This window comes from Onychomys torridus, chromosome 16 (assembly GCF_903995425.1).
Source record: "Onychomys torridus chromosome 16, mOncTor1.1, whole genome shotgun sequence".
Taxonomy (NCBI): domain Eukaryota; kingdom Metazoa; phylum Chordata; class Mammalia; order Rodentia; family Cricetidae; genus Onychomys; species Onychomys torridus.
In genome coordinates this window covers 3,292,996-3,316,243 of record NC_050458.1, presented here as the reverse complement: position 1 = coordinate 3,316,243, position 23,248 = coordinate 3,292,996, and the positions used below count along the sequence as shown (strand labels likewise).

At 42.3% G+C, this 23,248-nt stretch overlaps 1 protein-coding gene across 4 annotated transcripts in view; it reads right to left on the bottom strand.

The window, feature by feature from the left end:
* The window catches only part of Vps13b (vacuolar protein sorting 13 homolog B), a 553,125-nt gene that overhangs the window by 66,830 nt on the left and 463,047 nt on the right, over nucleotides 1–23,248 (bottom strand). For all 4 annotated transcript variants that reach the window (XM_036207944.1, XM_036207941.1, XM_036207943.1 and 1 more), the window contains exon 43: nucleotides 19,280–19,441. In XM_036207944.1, the coding sequence (XP_036063837.1) occupies nucleotides 19,280–19,441 (162 nt within the window). The remainder of the gene's footprint in view (nucleotides 1–19,279; nucleotides 19,442–23,248) is intronic.

Genomic DNA, 23,248 nt, shown 5'->3' with positions numbered 1-23,248 from the left:
CAAGTAGCAGCCTAGCAGTCATGTGGCAGCTAGGAATAGAGAGGTTCTTTCTGTATAAAATTAATGCCTACAAAGCATACTGACTACATCAGAAACAAAGACACATCATAAAAGTGGCGAGCAAAGGCTTCAAACTAATTATTTTTGCCAATATAGTTTAGAACATTTTATGTTATGAACTCCTTTGTCTCCTTTTCTCCACTAGTTTTTCTTGTAATCCAAATAGAGCCACTGAATATTGATCCTGGGAAAGGAAGAGTCATACTGGAGTAAAAACAATTGTTTTAGGAAGTCAGATCCTACTTTTGGGCAGTCAAGAAAGGTGTGGAGATGTGAGGGTTAGCATGAAGAGCTGGTAAGAGAGGCAGAGGCAGTGGAGTCTTGGGTCAGTTGTGGCCATTTCCTCTGGAAGCCACTGGTCAGTAAACACAAGAGACTGAAGCATGGAAGACAGTGAGAATACCTGAAACAAAGAACGTGTTTGGTTGAAGGACAGGTTACCCACACATTCTATTGATACCCTCAAAGAGTTCAGTCAGTGCCTAAATTTACAATGGCCATTTGAATTTCCAGAGGTACGCTGTGATGTCCAATGCCACACCTTTCTATCAAGCCTTCTGAAAGTCACTATTTTAACATATTTATATGTGGGTTCTGTTCATGGACTTTTATTGTGTACAGTTGTTGGCTGCTTCCACTATTTGGGAGATGCCAGGGAGCAGCATGAACAGCAGTGGCACTTCCCATTTAGACATTGCCTCCCAAACAATGGGCTATCTCATGAGTATTCTTTGCTTCAAAGATGATCAATTTTAAATCCATCAAACTAGAGGAAACAAAATAGGGATTTTTTTTTTTTGGACAAAAAGTTCAATAACCAAGCTTGTTCATTTATTAAAATTATCATTAATGACATTTCAAATATTTCCATCATGAAACCAGATAAAGATACACATGGTTTAAGAAAGTATGCAATGATATACAGGCTTGTTATGAAAGAGTTCATTTCAACATCATATATGTGTCTAGGGGTGTGGGTGTTCCCTGTAGTTAAGTTATATGTGACTAAGATCACCTAAGCTCTGATGGTAACAGACAGCTGTTCTAAGTTCAGATGTTTTGAGCCTTTTTACTTTTAATTCCACCACATAGCGTCAAAGGCAAGAATTCAATGAACATTGATATGTCTGGATATGTGCATGCAGATGAGGATGTTTACATTTTCTTAATTAATAAGTAAAACAATAAAAATGTCTTATTCTTTAATAGAGTTATACCTACACACTCTGGTGTTGCTACACACAGACCTACTCTCTGGGTAGTACAGCAGTTGATGCTAGTCATGAACTCAGTCAGGTATGATTCTTTGAGGAATATGTTGGATGGAATGATAATGGGTAATTTAGGGGAACTGAGAAATAGAAGCCAAGAAGATAAACTGCAGAGGCCATCTGACAGCCATTCAGATTTGGATAAAAATTCTTGAGTCTGTGAATCAAAATCGTCGGCTTTTGTTTGTTTGTTTAAAAATCCATTATAAATCCAGTATAAATGATGGAGAAACCTATCCAAAGTTAGAATTGAAACTTGATTTTTTAAATTGCTCTCAAATGCAACAGTCATTGTTCAGGAAAACTTAATTTAATTTAGGAGACTGTGTACTAAGAAAAGATTGAGAGATTTTCTGAGATTTTAAATTTATGGATAATTAAAATCATTATCTCTAATTTTTAATTAGAGAAAAAAAGAAATCAACAGACAGAAATCCAAAATTCCTATCTATTTTCATTGAACTGGGTTGTACTGCCACCCTGAGAAAACATCTTTATAAAGGCTAAAATAGCCATGGTGACTCAGGGTTCTCGGAGCTGCTCCAAGCTCTGCAGTTGGTCTTCTTTCCCAGTGAGGGAATGTGCAGTCTAAGACCTTGTCCTAACTCATGTTTTCCCAAAGTGCAAGACGGGCAAGAGAAACAGCAACTACTGCCTAAAAGGAAGCCCCTGACTCCATAAGAACGGGTTAGTTCACATTTATCTTAAAATCAGCCTCTGCATTCTTAAAATCTACTAACTTGGCAAGTCAAGAATTATCATGAGAAATGAAATAATCATAACTGTGAAGTCATCCAACATTCCTTGTGTCTGACACTCACAGGGTTTGGCCATATCTTGGGCATTATTCTGGCCTTTAAATAATAAGTTATTCAATATTCTGGAGACAATGAAAAGCATGGAAATAACTAGAAGTGCCCCAGTGCAACAGCATGCCATTGTCTTTCAGTTAATGTGTTTGTCACACAGATCCATGGAAATGAGTTATGATTAAAGACAATCACATTATGTATGCTGAGTCTTTATAACATTCCTAATCAGTATTTCCCGTAAGTTATTAAAAAGGGCAAAATAGCATCATGCTTAATGGTCCAGCTGCATAGCCTTTACCTAAGCACTCCATGTTCAAATTCACACTTAAAATTAGCCCTGTAAAGAACCTTTATGTTTAGACACTGAGGACTCCCATTTGCAGGGTAATGGCTTGTGGAAAGGCTTTGAATGTCTTGTAAAAAAAAAAAAAAACTTACGGAATCTGTAGTATGTATTCTCCAAAATGTATTTCAATATATGGAATTTACTGCCAGGGATAGGCAGTCAGGCCCAGCATACACTGGACTTCTGTCCCAGAGGCATAAGCAGTCCCAGCAGCCATTCCTCTCTGAGCCTCACAGCTGAAACAATCCCCAATCAACCTCCAGGCAGCTCCAGAAATGGGCCCTGGGATTGGGTGAAGTGCCCATCACAGTCCTATCTTGTAAAAGATTGGAAAGGCCACAGTGCAGATGATTTTTATAAGGAAGCTGAGTCTCAAACTCCTGTGTCCAATTGAAGGAAGTAAGGAGATGTCACCATTGCTATATATTTAGTGTTGGAACCCACTCTGGTCTCATTTAGTCTACAGATGACTCTGGAAGGTACTGGAAGGTCCCTCAGAGAAATGTGACTTTCCTGGAATCCTTGAAAAAAGAAGAGTGAACAAACTCGTCTAGAATCCCCTTTTAGCTCTCTGATTGCTGTGTAAAATGAAGTAAGCAATTGAGGGCAAATGGACAGTAGTTCCTGGTGCTCAAACAGAATCAATGTTTACAGAACAGTTTGGATTAAAATCCTTGCCAGATGGTCCCAAGAAGTGTTTACCTCACTGTTGATTTTAGCTATCTTGATGTCAGCAACAATAAAAAGAACCTTGTTACTATCACCACAGAGCAAGGCATAAAAGCCTCCTTCCCAAGTAGATTGCTAGCTGTGGACAGCTGTGCCCTAAACAACAATAAGGGAATACTGTCCATTTCTGGGAACTGATTTCCACGATTAGAGAAAAAGACAGCATGTGGTAAGTTTAATGTGTAGTGAAGTCTACTTTTAATACACAATATTTTGTAATTATTCTATGCAGTTTTAGTTCATGGTAAGTAATAATTTCTACAGAATAAATACAGAAGATTAAACAGGAGTGTGAAAACTTGGACATGCATTTGGGCCTGGAGGTTGGCTCCATTTGAAGCATATACCTGATCTCCTTCTGTAGCACTGGCTTTGTAACCAAAAAGGCACGAATGGAGAGGACCAGGTATTGGTGAAATTATTAAGACCACTCCATGTAGTTAAAAGGGAGGTTTATTTTGTGGGGTAACTTAAAATGAAGGCATAGGTTGTAGGGTCTGACAAAGGTATGGCACAGTCCAGCGGTGTTCTCTGGAGAACTCTGCTCGGTCTACCTCCAGCGTCCAGAGCCCCAGAACCAAGAGAAGCCTCTCCTCTCGGTCCTGGGTCTTCAGCTTCCTCCCTCAGCCCCGCCTTGTGGGTGTGAGCATTACCAAAGCCTCAATGGGGATTGGAACTTCCAGGCCAAGGCTGGGATGGCTACCCACTACAACCAGGTTAAGAATCTGACTGCCCTGATGGTATATACACATACATATTTTTTTTTAAATCTGCATGGTATATACAGAACCATCCAGAATGATACAGAAGTGGGGTTTATAGCACAAGATTGTTAAATTATTACTTTAATCTCTGGATCTTGAGAACTATTTGAGAAGTTATTGAGAACCCCTAGCTTTCTCTATTCAGTAAGCATCTACTGAAGACCTATCACAAATCATGGCCAGCATCATTATAGTCTCCTATACCTTTCCTCCCTTTCATGCTGGGTAAACCCATTCCATTTAACCTGTCTCTCTGGCCTCTAGGAAGAGGCCCTTCTAAGTTGTAAATGGCCACAAATCATCTGTGCAGGTTCTTTGCCAGCCCAATTTTGTAACATGCTCTGGCCAATGTGTCAGAATGATACTAAGAGTTCTTAGCTGAGATTTAAGAGACAACACAGTCTTCTTGTTCTCCCAGAACAATTTTGCCATGTGAAGAATTCTGTGCATGCCAGAGAACCAAGACACCTGGCCAACATCCTGCCTACTACCAAGTATGTGGGTGGGGCCATCTTAGGTCACTCAGCATCTGCTGACCTTCAAGGTGACTATGGTCTCCCAAGTGTACCCTGATGGGAACAGCAAAGTCTCTGCTGGAGTGGCTCTAGGTCTCTCATAGACTCAATAACTGATGAAAGGTTTTAAGCCTCTATGCCTGGAGTAGTTTATTAAGCAGCAAAAGGTAGCTGCTGTGAGCTTCTTCCATCTGTGATAGTTTGAATGTAATTGGCCCCCATAATCGTATAGGGAGTGGTACTATTAGGAGGTGTGGCTTTGTTGGAGTGGCCTTTTTAGAGGAAGTGTGTCATTGGGGTGGGCTTTGAGGTTTCCTATGCTCAGGATACCGTCCAGTGTCTCAGTTGACTTCCTGTTGTCTGTAAGATATAGGACCCTCAGCTACTTCTCCAGCACCAAGTCTGCCTTCATGCTGCCATGCTCCCCATCATGAAGATAATGGACTAAACCTCTGAAACTGTAAATGAGCCATCCCAATTAAATGTTTTCTTTATAAGAGTTGCCGTGGTCATGGTGTCTCTTCACAGCAATAAAAACCTAACTAAAACACTATCCAAGGTCAATCTGTGGCTAACATTCAAAATATCCTCTTTTCTAAATCCTTATGTTATTAACAGTTCTTTCTCTGTTCTACATCATCAATCTCTTCACAATTTCTTTTCATATGCTTAAATTCATTTAAAATCTTCCCTGGCCTTGCGATTTTTGTGTCTAATCTCCAAATAAGTTTTTTTTTTAAAAAGAACAACAAAAACATGAAACTGACCAATCAAACAAACAAAAACTCCAGGCTTATCCTCCCCACTTTCTTACTTGCCAATCATTTCTCAGCCTACTATAGTATGTTTCCATAACAGGTTTCTATCTTTATCTTTCCACACAAGGGGCTTTCTTTCAGTAATGAAGCCATCAGTGATGTCCTAAATATCCAATATAACAGTCTCTTCACTTTTTGCATCACTCAATCTCCTATGATATCTAACAATAGTGGTAACTCTATCCAGCTAGATACTCCCTTTTTTCTGACGTGTGTATGTGTGTGTTCATGTGTGCATGTATGTGAGGAAGCCAGAGGTCAATGTTGGATGACTACTTGCATGGTTCTTCACTATATTTTCTTGAGACATGGTCTCTTATTGTACCTGCACCTAGACTGGCTAGACTGGCTAGCCAATAAGCCTAAGAGATTCCATTGTCTTTACCTACCCAGCACTGGAATTAGAGGCACTGTCTTTAGGTTTTAATTTTTACTTATTTTAAACATGGTACTGGAGATACAAACTCGGGTCCTCATGCTTGCATGCTGAGTACTTTACTTGACTGAACCATATCCCCAATTCTTCCTTTCTTGACTTTTAAAATACTAGTATGTCCCAGTTTTCTTACTACATCTTATTTTTTATTATGTATCTTATTCTCCCTGAACAGATCCCATTCTTCAAACTATCCCCCACCAATTCTACTATTGGCAATTATTAACAAGCTCATTTCTAAGACAGTCTAATGATGCTTGATTGTTGGTATCCATTTCTTTGTGTAATCCTTTCCACATTATATAGTCTTGATTTATTACCCCTAGGATGTTACAGAAATGATAACAAGTCCTAAGCTTATGCACAGACACTGGTTCTGCCTCATTCTGTCTTGGATTCCTTAACCTAGAGGAAGCCAGCTGCCACATCAAGAGAATACACAAGCAACTCTATAGAGAGATCTTTGAAGTGAGTATCTGAAATTTCCTACCATGAGAGCCATGTGAGTATGTCATTTTGGATGTCAATCCTGCAGCCCAGTCAAGCCTTCAGATGGTTACACTTTAGCTCTTGTTGAAGTCTTATTTACAGTCTTTTCAGACCCTGTGTTATAACTATTGATCTAGTCCTGAAATTCCCGACTAAAAAAACCCTTTGAGATATAAGTCTTATTGTTTTAGGTAGTCAAGTTTTATGATAATTTGCTAGATAGCAATAGCCAAAGAAGAGAGATTTTGTTATTTATAACAGGTGCTCTTGTAACAGAAGCCTAAGATGGAGGAGGGGATCTGGAGCGAGGAAGAATAAGACATAAGAAAGTACTAGTAGATTCCCAAGAGAAGATGAGCAGGAACCCGACGGCTAGCTGAGGCTGGCTGGGGAAAGAGGGAAAGGCTGGCTGCTGAGAAGTGTCACAAAGGTCAGTGTCACAGAAGGTAGCAAATGGGCTTAATGCGCCAGGGGGTAGCTAAGATTTCCAGACAGTGCTAATGAGCCTCCTAGTTTCTACCTCCAGCTTGTGCTGAAATCCAGGAGGGATGCATAAGACTAAGAATGGTTGTCAGATAAAAGCAGGCCAGAATTGGCTAGTTCTGAAAGCTCCAGCTTTATCACATGGAAAATGACACTAAACTAAGTAATGGCTTCCAAGCTAAAATCAAAAGTAGGACATGGCAGCTGGGTGGTGGTGGTGGCAGCGGTGCACTTGGGAGGCAGAGCCAGGTGGATCTCTGTGAGTTCGAGGCCAGCCTGAGCTACCAAGTGAGTTCTAGAAAAGGTGCAAAGCTACACAGAGAAACCCTGTCTCGAAAAACAAAAAACAAAAAACAACAACAACAACAACAACAAAAAAAACCCAAAAAAAACCAAAACAAAACAAAAGGACATGGCGAGGCCATAGGCATACTGACATTGCCGTCTCAGATACTTAAGTGTAATATCCTTCAGCACAGTCAGTAGAGTCTAGAATTTCAGAAGGGCTTATCTAGGAGAGATTTGTGGGTTTAATTTCCTGATATAGTGATCCTCAATAAAATCAATGAGTGATTCACAAAGTTGGTTAAATAATTATATTGTCAGGAATATTGTCACCTAGACTCAAAGAGACAGAATATAAAATGAAGGGTCTTCAGACTTTCAAAATTCTGCAATCAGAAAGCAAGCTAAGAAAATGACACAGAGAGATGACTTTCACAGAAAAAGGTGGATGGTGCGGAAGCTAGAGCCAAGAGCCTGAGTTATTAGCCATGGAGAACTTCTTCCTAACAGAATATGTGGACTAAGAATCAAGGAATGATTTGTCTGCATTTGTCTGGTGGGGTTTCAGAATATCTCTAGACCAGCAGCCCTTGCATGCCTCCAGTCAACAGGCTCGAGCACCTACAACCTCACAGCATATTGTCCTTCAAGTAGTAGCATTGTTGATCAAAGGTCTTACTCTCTTAGCACTCACTTGGGGATTTGTTAGACAGCCCAATGCTGCCCAGACATTGATGATAGGCCAAATTTGAATCTCTAGGGCAGTGGTTCTCAACTTTCCTAATGCTGTGACCCTTTAATACAGTCCTCAAGTTGTGGTGACCCCCCCAACCATGAAAATGTTTTTGTTGCTACTTCATCACTGTAATTTTGCTACTGTTATGAATTGTAACATAAATAATTTTTGGAGACAGAGGTTTGCCAGAGGGGTCATGATCCAAGAGTCACCGCTCTGGAGACTGTTGTGCTGCACTCTGGACTCACACGTATGAGCATGCTGTTGTGTATGTCCATCTGTGCTGCCTAGTTGTTCCTCAACTTGACAGAAGCTAGACCCCTCCAAGAGGAGGGAACCTCAACTGAGAAAATGCCTCCACAAGACTGGTCTGTGGGTGAGCCTTTGAGGCATTTTCTTGATTAATAATTGATGTGGGAGGACCTAGCCCATTGTGGATGCTACTACTCATGGGCAGGTGGTACTGGGTGTATAAGAGAACCAACTGGACAAGCCAGGAGGAGCAAGTCAGTAAGCAGTGTTTCTCCACGGCTTCTGCTTCAGTTCCTGCCTTGCTCCAGTCCTGACGTCCCTCAGCTGGAGGCCACAACAAGCCTTGCCTCCCTGAGTCGCTTTTCTCAGTGTTTTATCAAAGCAATGGAAACCCCAACTAGACCGCCTGGAAGTCCAGTTAAAGGTCGGGGGAGGAAGCCATGGTTATACAGCGCAGAGCTTGTTACTAGATACTTTCTACTTTTTTTTTTTTTTTTTTTTGTGTGTGTGTGTGTGTGTGTGTGTCTGTATAATCCAAAATAACTTTTTAATTTGGCAGAAGAGAAACTGGAAGTGCTAAGGAATGAAGAAACTGCTATTTCTTCATTTTCTTAGGAGTGGAATTTGGTATTTCATGTTTCAAGTGTGCATTTTCCTCCATATATTCTTTTTCCTGCACTCCAAAGCAACTTACACCTCAAGGTAGCCAAAGAGTTTTTAGGTTGGTTTTTTGTTTGTTTGTTTGTTTGGGTTTTTTTGTTTTGTTTTGTTTTTTAATGTTTCCAGGCACACCATCTTTTTTCTCAAAATTAACTCTCCCATTCAGTTTTCTGTCATGGGCAACTGTCACCTCCAAGCCCAGAGTCAAACAAAAGTCTTCTTCTAATAATAATAATATCTGTTGATTTTAACCTGCCACATATCATCCAAACAGACTTCTACCAAACCAGAGCTCTTAGCATGTTAAAGCTGAGATTTCATCTCTGGCCTCTTCCAGGGTGGGGCCCGTGGAGATCCTCAGTGTCCTTGTCACTGTGTGCTGTTTTTCACAGGCTCTGACATGGTTTCTAGTAGTTTCATTACATGTCTGGTTGTGTTTGGAGTTTTTCTGAGCTATTAGACCTACAAATCTTCATCTTTTACAACATTTGGGATATCTTCTAGGATTAATGCTTTGTGTCTTTTTACTCTCTCTGCTCATCAGAAATTACAATTATTCATATGCTGCACATTTTGAAAATTTCCCAGAAGTCTCTGAGATTCTAATCACTTTGAATTAGAATTAGAATTTTTTCTTTTTCTTCTTCAGATTAGATGCTTTCTAATCACTATCTTCCAGCTGACTTCCAGATAATGTTTTCCTTCTATGACATTTTAGTACATTTCTACAGACAAGTGACAAGTCACACATCATCTAGAAGTCTAAACCACACATATTAGTCCATAGGTCTGGAGGCAGCAGGAATGGCTGTGTCGACTGCTCAGTGTCACAAGATTGAGAAAAGGTATCAGGAGGACTCCCTTCTTACTGGGAAGCTAGACATGGGGAAGACTGAGTTCTGATTGCTCCAGTGGTGGCCTGATGATGAAGGCTGTGGCCTCCCGTGGGCTGCCACTAGCACCCCTTCCAGGTAGCTCACCTTACTGCCCTACTCACAGGATCAGAGGGGTTGGGGGTGCTTCCGAAAGGTAGGCAGACTCTTATGTCTCACTTCACAAAGGTTCTGAGCTTCTCAAGGCTTTTATCTGATGAAATTAGGCCCACCCAGGATTAATTAAAAACCAGCCACTTCAGAATCTTAACTGTATACAATTCTTCATTCTGACAGCTGCTTTAAGGTTTATGTCTGATAAAGCCAACATCTGGATCACTGTGGGTTGGAGTTGTCTTTTACTTCAAAATTAGTAGCTTTCTTTCTTTCTTTCTTTCTTTCTTTCTTTCTTTCTTTCTTTCTTTCTTTCTTTCTTTCCTTCCTTCCTTCCTTCCTTCCTTCCTTCTTTCTTTCTTTCTTTCTTTCTTTCCTTCTTTCTTTCTTTCCTTTTCTTCTTTTTTTAATCTATTACATTATACCATGCAACAATAAATGCTATGTTATAGAGAGTGAATCCTGAAGAGTGCTGATTTGGGAGGAGGCATTTGTTTAGAGTCATACAAAAGACTCTCACACCTGGGCGAGAGGCAGCTCAGTTCAAGTTTGAGATGCAAGGTGCTCACAGTCTTTCTGCACACACGTGTGGCTCATGAGAACAGTGGGCCAAATTTATACACATTATGATCCAATTTCATGGCTTTCCTCCTTTCCAGGGTTCTCTCTTCATTCTTTAGCAGTGCTGGTGTCCTTGCCAAAAAACGACAGGCCACCCTGCACTGCCATGGCTATATTTGCTTTCAAGGAAAAGCCACAGAAAGGAGACAAACTCTGTCCATGAGTAGCTTAGTTTTGACTCCTTCCCAAACTTGCCCACTTTGTCTAGAACTCAGAGTGCTCAAGCACACAGCTTTCGTGCTGTTCAGAACTCACAGCGGTTGTTCCTTGAGCAATTGGTCTCCTGTGCTCAGCACAGCATCTGTCCAGGCTTAGGATATGCAGCAGTGTACAAACCACTCTCCTGTTGTGTTCCTCTTCTCCTCCGTCTGTCTCCTCAACTCTACTAGAAACATCGCTGCTGACTGTCTGTAACTGTGACATTCCTCTGCTTACATAACTCAACAGCATCCCAAGGCCGCCTGCTACACACAGGGGCATCTCCAGACGAATGGCAGGCTCTGGAGGACAAACTCCTCCAAACACCGGTAAACTAGAGTTGGCTTATAACTAACTGATTATGAAAACCAGTCTCTGAGTAGCCAGAGATTTCTAAATGTTGATAAGACATTGACAGCTTGAAGCCAGCTATGGCAGGAATATTTATACCTCAAAATTTGGCCAACCCATCTTAAGAGCCACCTCTTTAGCATAACCTGCCATTTTATCCCTGAATTACAATGAAAAGTACTGAATTTCCTTGACCATGACATGTTGTTTATGTGCATGTATCTCCCAGGCATTGCAGGGTGCTCTCTCCACTGTAGTCTACTGGCTACCTCTACTCACCCTTCAGTCCAGCCTGTGTTGGGTATGTAGATCGTCTTACCTTTATGCTATCACATCTCAAGACAGCATTAAATTGATTAGCACAACATATCATAGCTCTCACAGCAAGCATTCACCCACATTCCCCTTTGGCAGTTCCACACATGGACTATGCACTGGCATCAAATTGGTTAAGTTCCTTACCATGCATGTCATCTCATGCCATCCATGTATCTGGACCACCACCTGCACTCCCACCTCACTGGATTGATAACCTGTCCCTTGTCTGCTTAATATAGAAGCCTTGCCAGGGTCTCACCTCATTTCAGACTTGGAAACATTTCCTTCATGTTCTCATGAAGACTTTGCTTCTAAACACAACCAATTTAATTCCTAATTTCCTGGCATCTCTTCCCAAAGTGGGGATTTTAATTAGTCAGCGAGCATTTCTCACTGTCCTGAACTTTTACAGGGGTAACCCGATAGGTATTCATTGTGTCTACAAAATTTATCTCAGTTGAGAATACATTCCTTAGGTGGGTGTGCACATTTAATACATACAAAAGATCAAAAGAAACTAACCACTATCAATTAAGAAATGAACAGAAAAAACAGACTAATTAAGGTGGAGAAAAATAATGACAGAAGGACCTGTAAGGAAACTAAGTCAGGCCTTGATTTTTAACACTGCACTGTGTTATATCATATAAATACCATATCGCTTTCAATACTTTTGTGCATTTTCCTTATACTCTGAAGATGACATTCTACATAAAGAATTTAAATTCTTCTCTTGCTTATAAGAGATGACAACACTCCTATCTTCTATATAAAATCTTTAAAAGACTGATCATCGTATAGGCTTGTTACATTTTACTTTACTGTATCTCCATAAAAATAAACATTTGGTCTGTGGTCCCACTGTAGCAGGGGTCTGTGTTGATATCTGTGGCCCATGTTACCACCAAAGGTCAAGTGGATGTCCCTGGTCTGGGCTGCCCCTGAAGCCATGCTGATGTCCTACTGGTCCTGCCCCTCAATGGCTGTGAGAGACCTGCATGCTGGATTTGACAGCAGCCACAGGCAGGGGAGCTGGCCCTGCCCCTTGCTGGCCATGCCACTTAGGAGAGCTAGCCATGCCACTCGATGACCTGCAGTGCCAGCAGTAATGTGGGCACAAGAGAGTTGGCCTTGACCCTTTGCTGAGGAGGAAGGGAAGCCTGGCAGAGATCCTGGCTGTTCAACTCAGCTACCACCCAAGCCTAGAGGCAGGGCCTTGAGTTGACCCACCCCAACACCTACCCTGTTGATGAGCTGCTGGAGCGGGTGAAGGGGCTGGTCCTGCAGAACCACAGCCACAGGACCTCCATGACTTAGGCAACAGCAGGATATCTGAGAGGAGTCTCATAGAGGGCCCAGTATTGATGGCACAGCAGAAGTCAGAGGCCTTGAACCAGACCAATGACTCATTGCAATGAACATTTATAAGGAAAGCTGTTTGGACCAAAGAGTGTACTGTGTGACACACCGCAGCTTCTATACCTCTACAATGAAGGAACATGTGATGGAAGAGGAAAGATGGAGGAGCAGAGTGGTACCTGTATGGGGAACTAGAGCTGTGAAAAGTCTGACTGTAAGTGTGGTTACCATAAAGAAGTTCCTCTTTACACAATTGGACACAATGTAGAGATCAATGGATTGTGGGGATCCTAGCCTCAGTGGGTACATCTACATCAAAGCTCCTGTATCTAGGGCTCAGGGAATATCTTGGAGAGGGGACAGGACACCAGAAGTCTGCTATGCATCAGTCTTTCCTCAAAATGGCTACATGAACTAGACAGGAGCAACCGCCAGATCAGAAGGTATGCTGACGTGAAGGTGGGAAATTTCATGGGGCTACCCTACACAAAAAAATTTCAGGCAACTAATGACTGCAGGGAGGGGGGAAATAACTGTTAACTATTCAATATAAAATGGTCATCTCTGAGACCATATACACACTAACAACAGAAATAGATTCAGCAGGTAATATTTATGTACTTGTGCATATGTATACATATGTAACAATAATAATCAAATAAAAAGAGGTTATCAATTTGAGAAGGGGACATGGGAGGGGCTGGAGGGAGGAAAGGAAAGTGATGTAATTCCATTTTAATTAAACTGTATTTTCAAACCTAAGCATTGGAGCATCTCTGTTTTAGTGTTTTAAATGTCTTGAATGTAAGTCTCTGCCTTAGTTTGCATTCTTTTCTAACATGAGATTACTAAGGGAGTTATGGGGTCAAAGTCTGGGCTTAATTTAATGGTGTCGAAGCTTCTTACTCAAACAATTCTAGAAAGGAAGTTCCAGCTCCATTAGCAACTTTAATGCATAAGAAGGCCACACCCAAAAAAGGTGTGGGGTGTGCGTGTAGGATCCAGGAGGACTGGAGGAGGGGTGAAAATTCATTGTGTATATGAACGACATTCTCAAATAATTCATTAAAAATATTGTTCATTTGCTCTTTTAAACAGACTTTGAAGTCCCCAGCACCACAAATAAAACCAAATCAGCTTTAACATGTGTGTGCACACAGAGCCTACCTGACACATTTGACAACGTTGTTAACATACAGCCTTTCATTCCTATATCTGTTTTTTGAGTTTTTAAATTGTGACTGAGGCAATAAGAACTCTGTTCTTCCTCTGGATGTGTGTGAACATGTGTTACATGAACTCAGTTGGAAAGAGCGGCAACTGAATAGGAGTTATAGTCCAGTTCACAAAATGGACAATTGGTTGGAATTCTAAGACAGCCTTGAGCTGGTGGTGGTGGTGGTGGAGGTGGTGGTGGTGGAGGTGGTGGTGGCGGCGGCGGCGGCGGCGGCGGCGGCGGCGGCGCACGCCTTTAATCCCAGCTCTCGGGAGGCAGAGGTAGGTGGGTCTCTGAGTTTGAAGCCAGCTTGGTCTACAGAGCAAGTTCCAGAACAGCCAGGGCTATACAGGGAAACCCTTTCTCTAAAATCAGGAAAAACAAAAACAAACATAGACAGTCTTGTACTCAAAATACACACTGCTTTCTTTTTTAAGAAAATGAAAAAATGATCAGATTTCACCTTAAAATATTTCTACATCTGCAAAGAGAACTGGGGAACTTTCCAAAGCTCATACACTGCCTGGGTACAGAATGAGAATAACAAAATACCTCACCACTACTTCATGAGCATGCTTATTGTATGAGGTACACTGTTACTTATCACTTCTCAAGGTTCGGAGAAGGCTGGTCAGGTTTGGAAGTGATGAGAACATCACAAAGGTCAGAGTGAGGAGTCCTATGAATCAGACCGTAGCCTACTGAAGTCTATTATTAGCACAAGGCCTGAAAACAGGGGCTGGCACACAGGCTCATAGGCAAAATAGAGCATTTTTGGTTAGGCTGTGAACCTTTACATTAAAAATTGACTTTAAAAAAGATTTTATTAAAATTAAAAATTAGAATTATTCATTTTGATTCATGTGTGAATGTCTTGACTACAAGTTTGCCTGTGCACCATGTGCATGCTTGGTGCTTAAAAAGGCCAGAGGAGGGCACTGGAGCCCCTGGAACTGGACCTAGGGATGGCTGTGAGTCATCATGTGAGTGCTGGGAATCGAACCTGGGTTTTCTGTAACAGCAACAAGTACTCTTAACTGCTAAGCTATTGCTCCAGCCTGAACCATTATATTTCTAATGTTGAAAAATAAAAGCATTTCAACATGTGTGAAAGTGGAATGAAATTAACCCCTTACCTATATATAAATCAAGCCTCACTGGGATGCAGCCCTGCCCATTCATTTGTGGACTCTACTGTGCTCTTGCATACTGAGAAGCTACAGCACAGGTTGGAAAGCTATAGAAGCCTAGTGTATCCAGTGCCCCAGAGAGATCATTTGCCAACCTACATCTTTAATGTAGAGTTTGTATTTTTGGTACTATGTCTGTTTATTGAATATTTTGCAAGATGCTGAGCTGGTCAACAAAATTAATTCTTACCTAGCTACATTTTACAATTTAAAAGATGTCCATGAACTTATAAACTACTTTTACATTCACTGCAGAGAAATATTTTGTTATTTTATGTACACTCTTTTTTTTACCTTGCTTGATTTAATTACTAAAATGAAATGACTGTGGGGCTGAAGCAAAGGCTTAGGAGTTAGGAACACTGACTGATCTTGCAGAAGACCAGGGTTCAGTTCTTAGCACCCATATAGTGAGTGGCTAGCAACAATCCTTCACTCTGGTTACAGTATATGCAACACCCTCTTCTGACCTCTGAGGGCACCACTACTCACAGTGGTACACATATACATGAAATCAAAATAAATCTGTATAATAAAACAAACTAAATCACTAATAATTGGAATTCTACACTTTAAAAAATTTTCATAACACGTAAGTTGTGCCTTTTGAAAGTAAAAAGAAGTGTGAACTTTTACACACAGAGCAGAGGTATTCCCATTCAAGAGATTAACCCAAGTACTCTCTAGAACCAGAAAGGAAGTTATTTTTGATAGCTTATACATAAAGCCTACAGTTTAAGGAGGTGTTGCTCTACCTAGTTTGGTTAAATCAAACAAGACTTCCCTTATCTTTGAGCTGCACACACTTGTTCATATTCTGGGAAGATGCCATGAACTTATACTTTCAGGATCTAGATTCAACTTGGTATAACATGAAAAACTTCTTTGAAGACCAACTCCTTGATGGTTATTGTGGTCATTCAACCTATCTAGTGAGCTAAACCCAGTTTTTACAAGTCCTTTGTGGTGTCATCTACATTCTGTGCAGCTGAACATGTTCACTTATCCCCTAAGAAAGAGTTCTGTTCTTCTTTTGTTTGTTTAGGCAAGAAGTTGTTGTGGAATGTCCAACACTTGAAGTGATTCAGAGCATGTGTTAGAGACTATAAGAGAAGTTTATGACTTCTCAACCCTACGAGGTTCCTCAGCTTGAGATTTCTGGGACTGGCCATGTCCATGTTTCTTCCTGTCCTATGAGGATTCAGTGTTGTTAGCAACCTTCTGTGTGGTTCGAAGATCTCCTGACCTCAGAAGCCTTCCCGGGTGTAACTGCCACTTCCTTGATCTCTGCAATATAAGCTGCATTGTTCATGGAGTTAGGTCCACGAACTTTAGAAATTCTCCTGGAGACTATGAATCGACTAATCCTGAGGTTGCATAAACACGCAGACAAAAGTTCCTAAAACCAAGGCTTGCAGGGCAGTGCAGGCTGTGCCTTGGAATCTGGAAAAGGAACATTTTGCTCACTTGTGCATCTCTGATGAGCTCCAGGTGCAGTTAGAGTTAAGTGGTTGGTTTTTCTGATCTGAGCTCAGATGTAACCTCTCATTAGAGCAGCATGTGCTGTTGTGGATGTTAGGAATTCCAGGAGCACCCTCTGGGCCCATTAAGGTCTCTGGCTTCAGAGATCTTAAAATACATTTCAGCATACATAGAAACATAAAAAGGACATCATTTTCTTTTAAAGAAGTCTGATTTAAACTCAAAATTTTCTTTTTTTGGGTAGGTGGGGTTTGAAACAGGGTGTCACTCAGCTCAGACTGGCCTTGAACTCCTATGTAGTGGAGAATAATCTGAATTTTCTGATCCTCCTGCTTCAACCTCCTGAGTGCTGGGATTACAGGTGCACCATCACATCTGGCCACAGATCATGTTTTACATGAACTTACTTTGTGTAAGTTAAAAGTTACAGAAGTCTGGGATACAGTTAGCCCTTCTGCAAAGGTTCACACCTGGACCAAGAATCATCTAAATCTTCAGCTTTAGGCTTACATGGTGTACTGTATCAGAGATTTCTCAGCCCTTCTCTTAAAATCTCACAGCTTGGCTAGTTTAACAAACAAATCATGCAACCAAAATATAGGGGAAGAAGACAGGATTGTGGGTATAGAACTACATACATAAACTAATAAAAAGTCTCCAGAAAAGAAAAAAAAAATAAGTTCCCTTATATTTAAAATATTAGCAACAAACTACACAGAGATGTGAAATAAACTAGTAATAACTTTTTAAAAGCATAAATGACAGGCGCAATGGTGACAGTGGCCTTCCATTCTTGTTTCTCATTGACCTCTCTCCTGCCCAGGAACTGCATGCCCCCACAGTCCCAAGGCCTTTCCAGCTGAGCTCCAGTGTCCAGGAATCCTGAGGTGAGGGGGGGGGGCGGCAGTGGAGGTGGTGGTGGTGGAGGTGGTGGTGGTGGTTGAGGTGGTGATGGAGGTAGTGGAGGTGGTGGTGGAGGTGATGGAGGTGGTGATGGAGGTGGTAGAGGTGGTAGAGGTGGTGGTGGAGGTGGAGGTGGTGATGGAGGAGGTGGAGGTGGTGATGGAGGTGGTGGAGGTGGTGATGGAGGGGATGGAAGTGGTGGTGGAGGTGGAGGCGGTGGTGGTCGGTGTGGGGGTGGGGTGGAGTGGTGGAGGTGGGGTGGGGTGGTAGTGGTGGTGGGGTGTCACACTGTAGAGGGTTGAGTGTCTTCTGTTTTGCTCTCTGTCAGCTGTGGCCCATAGTTGGCTGTGTGGGGGTGATGTAGCTACTAGAGTACACAGCCACATGTTCTTGTAGCTACTCTGAGGCTTATTTCCTCCTTTGGTAGTACACTGCTAGGGATGCAGTGACCATGGAAACCTTTAAAGGATTAAAAGGCTATACAGCTACATTACAATGGTTGGCATTGCAAGTGCATGGGTGGGCCTTTGTTCTGGGTATATTTCTGTATGCTTCTAACTTTTGCAACCAATAAGAAGTAAAACAAACAAGAAGAAAAAGTTGAACTAAATACAATGTTCATCATGTCACACAGGACCAATGAAAACTCTAGCATGGAGCTTTTTCAAATGGAAATGGAAATATGTGTGATTTAGGACACATATTTATGATGAGTGCAATATCATCATGTGAGAAGCTTTTGTAAGAATTTATATTACAAGGCACTGGAAAGATGGTTCAGTGGCTAAGAGCATGTATTTCTCTTCCAGAGTTCAGTTCCCAGCATCTATGTCAGGCAGCTCATGACTGTATTTAACACCATCTCCAGGGGATCCTATGCTTCTGGCATCTGTGGGCACCTGTACTCAAGTACATAGACCTACTCACTCCCACACACATAATTAAAGATAATAAAAACAAACCTTTACAAAAAATATGTATTACAAAAGCTTAGAATTTTAAAGTCCTGTCAGATTAATTTGATTTAAAATTAAGATATTTAGATAAAGAATATTTCATCGTATCTATTTTTCCAAATTTTATAACCATTTCATGTGAAAAAAACTCAAAATAAGTAAAAGACGAGAATCTAGCTTTTTGGGGTACAGAGGAGAAAAGGAAGGCAGGTGGAACCTGGGGGTGGAGCAGAGCTGTGGGCCACGTGGGAAACATGCTCTCTCTAATCTAATAGCTTACTCTTAATTACAAGCAGATAGTTTATTACCCAGAGTTTTAGAAATACATTATTCTTGAGAATACTTGCACGGATTTCTTTTTCTCATTTAAGACCACATCTTTGCATTTAATTCATCCCTAGACTATCCCTGCAGGGTACATCTATCTAATTATCCCCATCTAAAGTGACAGGAAAATGGAATTATACCACTTGGAAAACAGACATCCTTTGCTATGTCTTTTCTCAGTACTCCCCAGGGCACAGTTTGTCAACATAGTCGCTGCATAATCTTGAGCTGTCCCTGGAATCACAGACTGTGACTTGCTGTTTTCGCACTGCTAGTGACAGGCACAGACTTGGTACAAGGCATGTACACAGAGGACATCTCAGTCAATGAATGGGTGTTGTGCTCAGCACATAATGCTCACTGCGTACCAGGTAGCAGTCCAGCACCTTCTACAGAGCGGGGACTGTGTCATCCCCATTCTGTAGATGGGAAAACCAAATCACAGAAGGAACAGCAAACTTGCCCAGCACAGGACTCAGACCTCTGTGCATCCGCTCTAGAGGCCTCTCTCTTTCCTGAGCAGCACCTATGCTATCAGGAAGCACTCCACTCCACGGGAGGCATGGCCTCTGAACATTCCTGGGTTCCATCAGATGCCACTATACAGGGAAATAACTGGACACACACACACACACACACACACACACACACACACACACACACTAAACAAATCCCAACCTGAACAATGGCTATTTGTAAGACTGCTTCTCAAATACCTGTGGGGATTTGTGAGAACGCCAGCTGTACTGGTGACTATGGAGACTGGCCAGCAGAATATTCTCATCAGTGTCCACCTGGCCAAACCGCAGTGTCTCCTGTGTGTCATTACAGATCACAAAGTGGCTGAAGACCAACTCCTCTACCTCAGGGCATTTGTTCTGGAAGGAAAAGAATATGAAAGCCAATGTGTGTATCAGATTAATTGCAAGATGTTTGGCAGCTGTCTGCCCAGTGGCCATTGTTATAACACACAAACGTTAAAGGGTCTGTTGTCATTAGCTCTGGTATACAGAATATTCTATACTTTCAGGATAAGCACAACAAAAATATCTTAAAGACATCATACGTTCCAGGAATGTGTTTCAATTTATACTCTTACAAAATAAATCATACACACCAGAAGAAGAAAGGAACAATGAGATCCTACAAACATTTAACATTTCTTAAAACGAATTAACATGCTATAAAGAGTACTGTACTGGGTCATGTACGTTTCTGAGCAGAGTACTAGAGGCTAGAATTATCATGTTCCCAGCCCTCTAAACTCCACAATCAAGGCCAATTACCAAAGCCACAGTTTGTACCCTATAGAAAGTAAGGATCATTTAGGTTACTACAACCCTGGGTTCTTAAGAGGAACGGAAGGAGGGAGAGAGGGATGGAGGGAGGAGGTGTGTGTGTGTGTGTGTGTGTGTGTGTGTGTGTGTGTGTGTGTGTGTGTAAAACTGCCCAGGGACAGATATAAATAAAATCACAACTTTCCTTCTATTGTTAAGAGGCTGAACATAGAAAACAGACCAACTCCAGAATCCATTTAAAGGCCAAGTTGCAGTTTTGAAGAGGAATAACGTAAGCTGAAAAAGTTCCCAGTGTCTGTTTCATTCAGCAAACAGCTCAGAAGCTAACATCTCCATCAAACAACGAAGGCTCATCTGACTAGTAATAATAAAGGAGTCCCTACAGGGTGCTGTGACGTCAGTACTGGCTTTTCACTGTCTTTGTCACCAGCTTTTGGGAAACGAAGAGTGCAGCTAAGAAAGATAGAAGGATTTCCAGGTCTGCAGGTAATGGGAGGTAACAGACAGCAGATACTTCTCTAGTGGCCTCTATTTTCTGGCTCAGGATCTAAAGAATGCCACACTCTACAAGGGATTGGGAAGCATGAAGTCAAGGTGAGTAGGATGAATGTCAGTGATATCCAGCCAGGACAGAGACCAGACCTACAACTCCATCAACAAAAAACTGTGGGAAACAGAATCCAACCCCAGCCATGCAGAATACTCCCAAGGTGTGTGTTCTATACTTTTGGGTGGCGAGGGAGCCTTGACAGGACTCATTCTCCCAGATAACCTTGAAGATCACTACTATAACTACTACTACTATAACAACTACTACCGCTGCCGTACCCACTACTACCGCTGCCGTACCCACTACTACCGCTGCCGTACCCACTACTACCGCTGCTGTACAACTACCGCTGCCGTAACCACTACTACCGCTGCCGTAACCACTACTACCGCTGCCGTAACCACTACTACCGCTGCCGTAACCACTACTACCGCTGCCGTAACCACTACTACCGCTGCCGTAACCACTACTACCGCTGCCGTAACCACTACTACCGCTGCCGTACTACTACCGCTGCCGTACCCACTACTACCGCTGCTGTACAACTACCGCTGCTGTAACCACTACTACCGCTGCTGTAACCACTACTACCGCTGCCGTACCCACTACTACGGCTGCCGTACAACTACTACCGCTGCCGTACCCACTACTACCGCTGCCGTACAACTACTACCGCTGCTGTACAACTACCGCTGCTGTAACCACTACTACCGCTGCTGTACAACTACCGCTGCTGTAACCACTACTACCGCTGCTGTAACCACTACTACCGCTGCTGTAACCACTACTACCGCTGCCGTAACCACTACTACCGCTGCCGTACTACTACCGCTGCCGTACCCACTACTACCGCTGCTGTACAACTACCGCTGCTGTAACCACTACTACCGCTGCTGTAACCACTACTACCGCTGCCGTACCCACTACTACGGCTGCCGTACAACTACTACCGCTGCCGTACAACTACTACCGCTGCCGTACCCACTACTACCGCTGCCGTACAACTACTACCGCTGCTGTACAACTACCGCTGCTGTAACCACTACTACCGCTGCTGTACAACTACCGCTGCTGTAACCACTACTACCGCTGCTGTAACCACTACTACCGCTGCTGTAACCACTACTACCGCTGCTGTAACCACTACTACCGCTGCTGTAACCACTACTACCGCTGCTGTAACCACTACTACCGCTGCTGTACAACTACCGCTGCTGTAACCACTACTACCGCTGCTGTACAACTACCGCTGCTGTAACCACTACTACCGCTGCTGTACAACTACCGCTGCTGTAACCACTACTACCGCTGCTGTAACCACTACTACCGCTGCTGTAACCACTACTACCGCTGCTGTAACCACTACTACCGCTGCTGTAACCACTACTACCGCTGCTGTAACCACTACTACCGCTGCTGTAACAACTACTACCATTGCTGTAACCACTTCTACCGCTACCACCACCACCACCACCACCACCACCGCTGCTGTAACTACTACCCCTGCTGTAACAACTACTACTGCTGCTTCTGCTGCTACTACTACCACTGCCACCATTACCACTAACTACCACCACCATTTCAGTACAATTACTTATTTCTTCTTCCTCTTTTTTTTTTTTTTTTCCAGAACTGAGGATCGAACCCAGGGCCCTACCACTGAGCTAAATCTTCAACTCCCTTCCTCTTCTTTTTAAATCATCTATCCATTCTGGCTTAACCTCTCAATTCTTATGGTGGAGAACCTTGCTTGACAGACATACTAATCTGGCTGAGATCCAAACACTTATAACCATTAATGCTCTCTGACATGGCTTTTAAGTATTTGTCGTGAGTTTAAAACATGTCTGTTGTTGGGTTTCAGGTGTCTGCTTTTCCTGGGCTTGTGCCTACAACACTAGTTGCATTTCACGTGCCATTTTCTAAGGGCACTCCAGTCCTGCCCTCCCCCGGCACTTCATATCCCCTGTCCTCCTTTATTCAGTCAGGGTCCACCTGCTTCCTGGCCCCGTCCCTTCCCTTTACTGGGACCTCTTTTCCTCTACTTCTTGGACCGACTTGCATGAATTCAGCTTGTAGGTGCCTATGTAAAGCCAGTGCCTCAAAGTAGCTCTCTGAGCCCTCCCCAGGCCTCATGAGGTTTCTCTATTTGATGCTGGCGTGTTACCATGTATCAGCTCAGAGGACTTGTTAGTTTGCTCCACTCAGATGCTATGCCTGCTGCCTATAGGAAGGAACAGGATCTGGATAGTTTTCAACTTTACTTCTAATACTCATAGTAATTGCTGATGCTTGAGTTCTCAATAACCATTAAGGAAACAATAAAAACAAGTAGGTGCTTGTTTTCTAACTATGCTGGGAATTGAACTCAGCGCCAGATGCACAGAGGTAAGCACTCTACCAAAGAGCCATACTCTAGCCTAACATTAATAATTATATTGGTAAAACATATTGATTTTATAAAAACTAGAAAAATATTCAAAAAGTGTGTTTAAGCCATCACTTTTATGCTCCTTTGGAAGGGTTTTCCTGACTGCTCTGGCCCTGACTACTGAAGCCCGCTCTACCCAATCCTATTTAATGTATTTATCTAAAACCTTTAATCAAGCCAGAGTCACAGTGTGGGGTTAGTTTTGATTTGAGTTTCCCACTTGGTATTTATAATCAAAATAGACTGCTCCCCTTGTAAACATTTCTTTCTCCTTTCCATGCAGGAGACAAGCACAAAAGAAGGGTATGACTACAATTCCCACTCAGTTCCACACCCTGAGGTTAAAATTCAGTTTTCATAATGAATTAGGATCAATCTCAACACAGAGGTTAAGTTACCAGCTGGA